The 11,460-nt window shown below is 44.1% G+C and overlaps 1 protein-coding gene across 1 annotated transcript in view; it reads left to right on the top strand.

Moving 5' to 3' along the window:
• LOC144944643 (putative flavin-containing monoamine oxidase A) overlaps positions 1-11,460 on the top strand; it is a 40,712-nt gene that overhangs the window by 22,202 nt on the left and 7,050 nt on the right. The window contains exons 8-11 of the mRNA XM_078872996.1: positions 2,079-2,166; positions 4,899-4,999; positions 7,597-7,755; positions 10,038-10,124. Coding sequence (XP_078729122.1) covers positions 2,079-2,166; positions 4,899-4,999; positions 7,597-7,755; positions 10,038-10,124 — 435 coding nt within the window. The remainder of the gene's footprint in view (positions 1-2,078; positions 2,167-4,898; positions 5,000-7,596; positions 7,756-10,037; positions 10,125-11,460) is intronic.

Genomic DNA, 11,460 nt, shown 5'->3' with positions numbered 1-11,460 from the left:
TCCTTGACCGTGACAGGGATGAAGGCCGAGCTGGTGCAGTACCGCGACTTCCTGGTTCAGGAACTCGCCATTGTGGCACCCTACTTGAATCCACAGCTGCCGAAAACGACAGACCAAGACGAACTGGCTACACTGAAGGTCATGATCCATTCTGTCCTGCAGCATCGCTACTCAGACGTGCTCGCGATCACGACTTTGGCAGTCGTTGCCCATATGCAGGAGGGGGCGTTGTTCAGCACCCTGTTCAGCAACGTCGGCAACTTCATTGACGACGGCGATGAAGTCGATCGTGTTCTGAGCATGGGCGTCACGACCGCCAGCGCCTTCATCGACGTAATGCAGTGGTGGTCTCTCCGCAAAAAGCTGCTCCCTGCCCACTACAAGATGGCCTGCGACTACTTGGGAGCGCCGGCGACGTCAACTCCCTGCAAACGCGCTAATAGCAGAGCCGGGCGGTGGTTCACTGAGCCGGGCGGGAGTTCACGTGCGTTCGCCAGTCGCTGTCATCGACGCTCTTCATCCAGTCCATGTGCTTGCGCTCGTGGATCACGGACGGCTGCCTGAAGGTCCTCGTCTAACTGGGCCAGAGCGGCTCAAGGTCTTATTGCCCGTAATTCGTCCGAGCACGACGGCAATGACGAACTTGATCAGGTTGTTGATGAGATCGTCATTTACCAAGACGACTAGGACGAGGAGATTATGGAGGACGGTGTCGTCGACAGCCTCAACGCCCAATTGGAGAGTATTCTATACGAATAAAGCGCTCTACCTCGCATTTACCTGTTATAAACCTTTTTCATGTGTAGTATCCCAGTAATTACCCTGTAATCGGGTAATTTGTATGGGGTAAGGGTAAAAGGTAGGGTAAAGGTAGACTCGTTTTTATCTTTTACCTTACCTTGCCGCGGACTACTCACGATAGGCTCCGTGGGAACAGGGACTGCCTCTGGCTTCGAACTCCCGCTCCCTGCCTTTAAGCTTGTGGCTTTGAATGTTCCGTTTCCACAAAGACTTAAAGGGTGCCATGCCACAGCTTCCACAAGAGAGGCCCACGATCTCTACAATTTGCCAGAATGGCCTACCCAGCCACAATGTGTGCTGGAATCACTGCCTGGCATATTAACGGCTCGACGTGCCGCGTATCACCAGCGCTGGCTGCACGGCCACTCCTCGCTGTGTAAACCCCACACCAGGTGGCAGTGCTTACTGCCGCATTGAACACCCGCTGATTCAAAAGCGTGTTCCTGAAATCGAGTCTGAATTTAAAAACATCAATTCGTTTTCACGTTAATTTAACACAGAAATTAGGTGGTTTGTAGGATTTTGTTGAAAATTGGTGAACGTTAATAGCCGGGGTGTGGAGGAGGTGTTAGTCGTTAATTGTCCAAACGACAGTCATTGCAGTATTTGATGATAAACATGAATACCTGTGGGGATAGTGTACTAGTGGTGCATGCATTGTGCTATGAACCGGGGGACTTGAGTTTGATTCCTGGCCACAGCTGACATTAGTGGACAGTGATATGAGCTAACCCCTGGCACCCCCTACACACCAACTTGGACTAATCTGTGAAGTCAAGTATGGCCAAACAACTCCCATTGAATTGAAACGCAATGCCAATTGTGTGAATTCATAGAATGGTGATGGTGGTGCATTGTTACATGGCTCAGTTATGCATCAGAAATGTTTATAGTGCAATCAAGAGTTGCATTTATATAACTGTGGGAGAGCCCATTGAGGACAATGCATCTGTTTCGATAGAGAGATGAGGATAAAAGCAATGATGTAGAGTGAATAAGTCGTCTCATTGCAGAACAATGTAGCAAAGTTTTGGCAGAGGTCTTTGAGTAATTTTGCACCAAACCGAGCCCTGCCTTTATCAAAATGAGACCACACAAACTCTTGTCTCAACCTAACATCAAAACCAACTAATTTGCAACAAACCGATCTGCATTCTCCCTATTTGTGGTAATTTTCGCACCTCCGATTAGCGCGGTTGGCTATGTAAGGTGCGAAAGAAGTGCAACATACATACAATTAATGACAAATGCGACTGCCCGATGTGTATGGGACACAGACGGACGATGGCGTTGAGTTGCGGACTGGGTCCCATCGCAAGCTCAGCTGCCAGAGAGTAATCGTCACGTGCCCCACGCACCTTGCCGGTAAGTGGCGCGACTGCTGAGCGACGGCAAACTCACACGAGCGCAAGAACATATCAGGGCGAAATCCGTCTCTCCGTCCGTCTAGCGACAGTTCACATGTTTATTAAAACTACAAATGCCCCACACCCATCGCAGTGAAACTTACCGCACAGCTTATTCATTGCATTGCCCAGATCTGTATGGATTTTTGGCAATATTGGCAACAAAATGCCTTTAAAAAAGGTGTTCTATTTTCAGAAAGGAGATAATTGCCTCATGCCGGTAACCAGCGTGACGAGCACACGAGCGTTAGAATGCAAGCGCGCGGTTGTAAGCTCGTGCCTAATGTGCGCGCATGTTTATGTGTGTGCTCGCATATTTCTTTGTACAGTCGAATGCATTAACAACACAGAGGTGCCTTTAATGCACCGGCTTGCCTGCTTCTTTATTACTCTGCCCAGTGACTGGGGTATACTCTTAAGGGAAATAAAAATGTCCTTTTTCAAACCATGCCAATATATAATATAAAAAAGATAGTACCAGAATTGTACTTTATGTATGTAAAGAAACTGTACATGTATATTGAATATGTGTGCATACCTGGGAAATAGTCACCCATATCAGAAATGTAGCATTATATACACATACACCGATTCTTCAACTCATTTGTAGGCATCGCACTGGTGTCACATGACCCTCTCCTCAAGAGGCGACCGAGTACGATGCTGGCCAGGGCTGCGTGCATCTTCGAGGAGATTGTTAAAGGGGCCGTCCATAAATGACGTCACGCGATTTGGGACGATTTTTGACCCCCCCCCCCTTCGTCACACGGCGTCACAAAAAGTCTGACCCCCCTCAAATATGACGTCACAAAGCTCTGCCCCCCCCCCCCACTTTAAAAATAAAACATGCTTCAAATCGCTTTAAACTATTGTCATTGTAGTGCATATTTAATTTGGCGCTGCACTCTGATGTTGTAGGAGAAAACATTTATTAAAACGTCTATTTAATTAAGTAGAACGTGTTGTCTATATGTAAAGTTGCGCATTGTGATGTGACGTCACCCCCCCCCCCCCTCGTCACACATCGTCACAAATGTCTGCCCCCCCCCCCCCAGGTGCGTTACGTCATTTATGGACGGCCCCAAAGGGTTAAATCGGTGTGTTGATCAAATAATCGATGGGAGGCATGTAGGGGCTTTTAAGTCAATTGTTCTATCTGTAATTTACTATATTTTTTGTAGGGTACATATAAATGGATCACCCTCGTAATTTAATTTCTCAGTAAAATGAGTACCGTTTTGTAGAAGCCAAAAGTAGTAGTCCCATAAACTCACTGGTTCCTGCCATGGGAATGTGGAATTATCAGCACTGACAAAGTGCAAGCAATGAGCATTGTCAGCTCCCCTTTGTTCATACGAGCAGGGAACAGACATTGGCTTGACCTTTAAACACCTACGCTATGTAAATAGCACACTCAAGGGCACAAAACACGCTCTGAGCACCGACATATGAATAGTATGTGTCACTCTGTGGGCACGTGAGTGTATGTATGTTCGCAAATGCATGTGGGCACGTGTGTGTACAAATCTGTGCGTCTGGGTATGTGCACCGGTGCATGTGTATATGCACGTGCGGCACGTGTGTGCACGTGTGTGTATATGTGTGTTGTGTGTGTATGTGTATTGTGTGTACACGTGTGTATGTGTGTGTATGTGTATTGTGTGTACACGTGTGTATGTGTGTGTATGTGTGTTGTGTGTGCACGTGTGTATGTGTGTGTATGTGTGTTGTGTGTGCACGTGTGTATGTGTGTGTATGTGTGTTGTGTGTGCACGTGTGTATGTGTGTGTATGTGTGTTGTGTGTGCACGTGTGTATGTGTGTGTATGTGTGTTGTGTGTGGGGAGTGGCAGTACAGGAGCGTGAGTCGCTTCTTGTGATATGATCCTGGCGGCCAGAATTTCACTTCCGACTCACAGCCAACATCAGTAGCAAATATCTGAACCGGTCCTGTCGTGGGCCTTCCCTAAGTCGACTCAGCCTCAAATAATTACTGGGTGGTGTGTGTATTGTTTTAGTAATTTCTAGAAAGGTTTAGTTTTGCCCGATTTTTTTATATAGTATAGAGTTATCCTTAAAATTTGAATCTATATTGTATTATGATTGTTATTTGGATCTAACATCAAAATGGGATTTTTTGCACATTTTTGTACGCAGCATAAACAAATGGTGCTTTTTCTGGAAGATTTTATTGTTTTTCGAGGGGATGTTTCAATTTGCATACAGTACATTTTAAATGTATCTTGTAATTTTATTTTTTGTTGCGGTTGCACCCGAATCAAGAGCCGAATGGCTCACATGGGTTATTCCAAATAAATGAAACTGAAACTGTGTAAAAATCAGCACTGGGGAGATGAAATCGGTCAGGCGTGGTGCTGGCCCCACCACCCCCTTTGTGCGCGATAGCAGCGTCAAGAGGTTGTCACTAACAGTGGTCAACACCAGTGACGATTATCTGACCCGGTCCTGATCCTCCCCTAACTCGACTCAGCCTCAAATGAGTACCTGGTGTGGTGTAAACATCGCCACTCAGGAGACAAAGACGGCCGTGCGAGGTGCTGGCCACCCACCCCCTCGTGTGCCGTGCTGGCCATCATAGGTGCTCGCTAAAAGCACCTGCCACAAAGTCTGTTAAGGCTATATGGGGGATCTTTGTCTTCTCTATGCGTGTGCACATTTACCACCCTCCCAGCTAAGATCCACTATGAGCCAGCACTTCCTGCGGACAGGGAGCGTCTCACACAGAATATGCCCGTGGGACATCTCATCAAGTTCATAGTCACCTACCCAACGGTGAGACAGAGATAATGCGTTGCCATTACAGCAGAGCACGGCTGCACATCCACAGGGCGCCTGTTGCCCACAGCCAGGAAAGATGTTTAAGACTTAATGGCCGTCGCTTTGCAGCGTAGTCCATAAATCAAAACCTCGTTAAAGGAAGACATTTTTATTGCGGTTTGGTTAAGTGGCTCGCATCCGAGTATTTTCTTACCGAAAATTGTATTGGAGAAATAAAGGCATGAACATAAATGCAGAAAATATTAACAACCATTTCATGTTCTGATATGCCACGGTCATTATAACTGCCAATTAAATTTATTTCAGCAAATACCTTAAGATGTTAATAAAGATGGCAAATTTGGGCCCATGATGAATCTGAGAAAAACGAAGGTGATGCACAAAATACATTTTGTAAAACAAATGAATGTTTGTTTGGAGGACACAATTGGAAAACGCATCAGGGTTTGCATATAGCTGAGTGAAGCGTTGAAGGTGGACTGCAATCAAAATGATTTTCAAAATTGATCATGAAACATACCAATGTGCCCAAAGAGGAAGGTTTGCAATCAGTGCATATCACCTGCTATAAACATATGGATTGGCAACATGGACACTGACAGAGAAAATGGAAAAATAAGCTCTGAAAGCAGGATGTGCTGGCACAGAGCTCTGCGCACTTTAGAGATTGTTTTTCCACATATGCACAGAATGACACTGACAGACATAAAGGGAAATACATCGAGAACGAATGCACTTTAGAGACATCATATTAACTGTTCAGAAAAGTGGACTTGGACAGGAGAAAGTGCTTGAATGGATCGTGGCCAATAGTCAAAACTGACGACATGAATGGCTGACAAAGGAGGGGACATCAGAATCAGAATATTTATTTACACTGGAGGAATCTGATGAGCTATAACGCTCTTGTTCACAGTTCAAAACGTTACAACAACAAACAATATAAAATACGATAGGAGTGCAAAGTTTTGGAAAGGGAAACAAATCACTTTTAAAATATATACAAATACAACTAAATTATGTTTATCTTACCAGGTAAGGCCCACTGACCTAATGGATTATTTCTCAGGAACAACCTGGCCACAAATGTTAGATCAACGAAGTGGCTTATCATGTGGAAAATTATAGCAAAATAATCCCAACGCATGGAGATAGAACAATGAGATCAGCTCATCTGCAGGACTTAGATGAAATGTTGCGTCAGGTGACTGTGGGGGATGACGACAATGGGGGAGGCCTTCATTTGGCAGTAGAGAGATCGTGACTGAAGAAGGAGGACAGAGGGGGATATTGCTACAGATATGTTGTGCTATGTCCCCACAACCACTGGGAAGTGAGCTGGCCCAGTTCATAAACTGAGAAAGTGGGCCTTACTGGGCTGACCTGACTTGGGTGTGGGGCCTTCTAGCACATTTATGAAAGCTCCCAGAACAGACGGAACATCACGAGGTCATCGCGGGAAAAGAGGGAAGTGCGGTTTGTGGCATCTTTTGGGGTGGTCAATTTTGTGTAAATGTAAAAAATCATAAATATTCACTAGCCATTCTGTAACCTAACCCAAGCATACATTCTCTTGTTAAATTTTAAAGGAATGGGTATAATTTTATGTACATTATATTTGTTAAATGTTAAAGGAATGGGTATAATTTTATGTACATTATATTTGTTAAATTTTAAAGGAATGGGTATAATTTTATGTACATTATATTTGTTAAATTTTAAAGGAATGGGTATAATTTTATGTACATTATATTTGTTAAATTTTAAAGGAATGGGTATAATTTGATGTACATTATATTTGTTAAATTTTAAAGGAATGGGTATAATTTTATGTACATTATATTTGTAAATTTTTTAAGGAATGGGTATAATTTTATGTACATTATATTTGTTAAATTTTAAAGGAATGGGTATAATTTTATGAGCATTATATTGTTTCCATGACCACTTTCCTCCAGCTATAGGGGGAAAGGGCAGAGGGACGGACAGATTTGAAGCTCATAATATCATCGGCATGTTACCTGTACTTACTTTGCATGAATATTAAATAATCGTCACGCAATATTTGACGTGTGTATGATTAGAGCGTTGCATCATTCCTGACGGATAGGGCAGTGGTCCGCAAGCAACGGCTCACAAATACTAAATATGTAAACCGAAGCCTGACTTGCGCGAGAGTGAAAACGATATTGCACGAGAGGTGAGCGCAAGACATATTTAGCACTACAACTCCACCATGCTCCATCGTGCACATGCATCGCTTGTGATCACCTGCCTGGTCTCAAGTCGGGGGAGCAGCAGCATCGTGGTTAGCACACTGTGCTCGAACCCGGCGACTCAAATTCGACTCCCGCTCACGGTTAACAGCAGTGACGATTATCTGAACCGATCCAGGGCCTCCCCTAGGTTGACTCAGCTTCAAATGGGTACTTGGTGTGGTGTGTAAACATCGCCACTTTGGAGACAAAGGCCGCCAGGTGTGGTGTTGGCCACCCCCACCCCCTCAAGTGACGTGCTGGCCCCAACAGTGTGTTGAGGCTATCCGGGGGATTTGTCTCCGGTCCTCTTCACTTCGCCCTCGCATGCGCCAGGCGTTCTGGCGTGAGGCTGGCTACTCCGGGGAGATCGTGTGCAACGGCGGTGGTGGCAGCCCTCTGAGCGTGACGTACGACGCCACGACCTCGCACGGCAATGCCGCCCTCGTGGGATTCATCGCGGGCAGCCAGGCTGGGCATTGGACGGTCAAGACGGTGAGAAGGGCACAACCAGACCCATGTCCGTTTAGAGCAGTGTTATTCACATTTTTAGAGGGGGGGCGGCCACTTTCGCCAAAAAGACTTCACCAGTGTGAGGGCCACCACACCGCCTGCTGCCAGGGGTGTCTTCACATTTGTCTACTGTCAGCGGTCGCACGTCAGGGGCCACACAAAAGGCCACCACCAGAGACCGCCATTGGCCTGCGGGCCTCGCAAAGAAGACCGCTGGTTTAGAGTATTTGTCTGCTATACATTTCCACCTGAACCACTTCGTTGAGCTATCATTTGTAGCCAGGTCGCTTAAAAAAAGAGTTGAGTTCATGTCCTCCAGTCCCTAAAGCCTGAGCCACAGAATGTGAGGGTGTTTTCAGCTGTGGCCCGTGAGCCACAGCGTGTGTTGCCGAATTCACGATTTTGTCGCTAGATCTAGCGGCTTTTTTTGGTTTCCCCCCGTGATGTTTCCAAAGCAACGGATCTATCCACTTTCACAGTGGAGGATGTTAAAACAGATTTGGGAGCCGTTCCAAGAATGTGTTATGGATCCTGTAACAGTTTAATAATAGAAATTAAACTTGTCAAACGCCCTTCATCGAGGATCTCAATGCACTGTACAAGACAGCAGAAAACACTCAGCATAAAAATAACTCAGGAAACTTACAACAAATTAATAATAAATGCTAACATCCATTTTCTTAATTAAGTTGATAGTTGAATAAATGGAAGTGTATAAATACATTTTAAGACATGTTTTAAAATTGTCCACAAGTGCAGAGATGTGCGTATTACTTGATACATTTCCTCGTGACATTTTTGATGACTTTGGAAGATCTATCTATCGACATCTAGGGACTTTCTTAGATTCGTTTGGTGACTTTCCACTCGAATGAGTTGGTGACGCTGCTGCCATCTCCCCCAGGAACCGGGGAACCGTTCACGACGTGACGTACTTATCATACTCGGCGTGATCAGCTGCGTTACCCGGGGGAATCGTCCTCAATCATCAATATGGGTTTATGTCGTTTAACGGTAATGGCTGTTGGTTGATGTCCCCATTTTGATTCCCTCGAGAAGTGGAATAACCTTCCACTACACTAATTGGGCTGAGTGAGGAGGAGAAGAGTTTGTTCGGATTAGTGCTTTGTCTGTGTGGGCACTGTCGCCTTGCCCGCAACTGGATATACATCGACGCTGCGGCACAGTGCTGTAGGAAGGGCCAGCTTTTGAATGACGAGGTAAACTAAGAGCCTGTCTCATTAAGTAACAAAGGCTAAACACCACGCTTTTAATAATAATACATAAGGATTAAAAGTGTCTCCCTGCTGAAAACAAGGGCTCGTCTCTGTTGGTGGTCTTGATCCAGTGGTGGAAATTCCATATTCCTATGGTTAGGGCCATTAACCACCATCACTACTGACTTCCCACAAAATGGTGCCTATTTTATAGACCTTGGAGAAATGATGGGTCAAATCAACATCGCAAACAGGATTCGGACTTATAATCTTCCTGTCTGCCACAGAAGCACATTCCTGCATGAGTTACGTGTCAATATTTTAGTTGTTTTAAATATGTTAACTTCAGCAGCTTGTATTTGTTTATTTTTTGCACAAATTCTTGCTTGTACTGGAATATTTGCACCCAGCCTACATAGTGTTTGTGTCATTGGTATTTTATTCCAGATTTGTCTTTCAAAAGTGAATTATTGTCCCACTGGATTTTCATTTGACAAAATGATAATCATCAAAAGAAAATACTTATTAAGCACAATAATTTGTTTGTGCCTTTTGTAAATTTGTCTAAAATGTAATTAATTTATTAGAAAATGTGTTTACTGTCCTTTTTATATAAAAAATAGCAACTAAATTATAGCATTAAAACAAACTGGCCTTGTCGAACTGCATTAAGAATACATGACGCATAATCAAAAGGTTGAGAGTTCAAATCCCGATCGTGGACAAATTAATCTCATTCCCTATGCCGTCCATATGATTATAGTACCACTATGTGGGTAATTATTAGTGGCCATGCAGTGAGACTATTCTTTGCCATGGGAAAGGAGGAATTTCAGTCCTTTGGCTAAGGGTCAGCAATACAGATGGGTACCATCCCACTCTCACTTGAGCTTGTACGTGCTGTGAATTCACTTTCACATGGCTTTTGAATTCTGTCAAAAATGTTAAACGAGCCAAAAAAAATCTAATTCTCTTTAAAGACATCATGCTGGTTCCTTCATTGGCTTAAAAGTAGCTGTGAATTGGGGTCTCTTTGTGCCACGTCAGCTTGAAGAAAGGCGGGAGGCCGTAATCAAAAGCCTCGTGAAATTCCTCGGAGGAAAGGCTGCCGGATATCTGGAATACGCCGAGAAGGTAATGTGGAAAACTCTCCCCAAGACTGATGTGTCTCTTTGCCGCTGCTGCCTTCAGCGTTCACCATAAAAGCCTTCCCTCCCTGTGCCATCGTTCGCTCTCCTTCCCCTCTCATCTCAGCTATGTTTTTTCGCGTGACACTCATTTTCTTTAAAAGCATCAGTTGTGTCCTACTTGCCATTTGCATGCATTTGCTGCTGTCCCAACTGGCCCAGGACTCAGTGCCACACTCAAAATATAAATGTCAGATATTTGTGTACACATACTACATTGCCCGTGTGTCCACTGATTAATTTGTTAAAATATAATCTTTCTCTTGCGATGTGGTGTGCGTAAGAATCGATCATTTAAGATGTATTCAAAATGTACGCATGTGCAAGTGGTACAGTTAGGGTAACGGAGCAAACTGACTGTACGAGACAGAAAACATTTACTAATGGAACGGTAAGAAGACAAATAATGATATGTTTCTTAAATTTAAGAGCAAAATCAGATCTTGGCAATATATCGAATCGCTGGCTCGTGCCACGCATATAATGCAATGCTACTGCATGGTACATAATTATAAGGGCAGATGCACATTAATGTTGGAGGTAAAAATATATTCTGGAATTTTTGCAGCCCTTAACCTACAGCGTAGTGCTGGAAAAAATCAATGTCACTCTTCCCTCCCATCGAGTACTCAATTCATGCTTCCTTGCACTCATCATAACCTTGCTGAAAGATACTTGTCTTCCTCTGAATGATGGCTTGCAATACATTTATATATTTAATTACATATTCCTTTTCAAATACATATTGAACGTATTGTATTATTGCTGTCATTAAAATGTGTTACATTTCGTACGTGTGTTATTCACACCTCTGAAAATAAAACCTGATTAACGCTCACTTGGTAAAAGTATTTACAGATTATATAATTATATATATTAATTATATGTTCGCTGAAATATCATAACACTGGCAGTGTAGGTTGGTGAAGGTGGGAATTATATACATGGGAGCTCAGATATACAGGCTAACAATTGATTATGCTGCACTGCCCACTGCAACCCACTTTGTAGCCACGCACAGCCGATGACAACCTGTTATTTGCATGTCGGCAGCCCACACTGGACATGTGAAAAAGAGCATTATAGCTAATCGGATTCCTCCAGTGTAAATAAAGATTATGATTTTAATCAACCAGGCTACAAACCCTGCTTCGCTTATGGCATCCGGCTGGATATTGGATGCACTCTGGGTGTTTTAGCCATACGCGGTCAAGATCACTCGCGGTGCCACATGTAACGCCAAGCCCACTCAGCCACGACTCTGTCGTCAGGCAGCTTTCAGC

This window comes from Lampetra fluviatilis, chromosome 35, assembly GCF_964198595.1.
Source record: "Lampetra fluviatilis chromosome 35, kcLamFluv1.1, whole genome shotgun sequence".
NCBI lineage: Eukaryota > Metazoa > Chordata > Hyperoartia > Petromyzontiformes > Petromyzontidae > Lampetra > Lampetra fluviatilis.
Note: the sequence above shows the minus strand (reverse complement) of the source record. Positions and strands in the feature narration are given on the sequence as shown.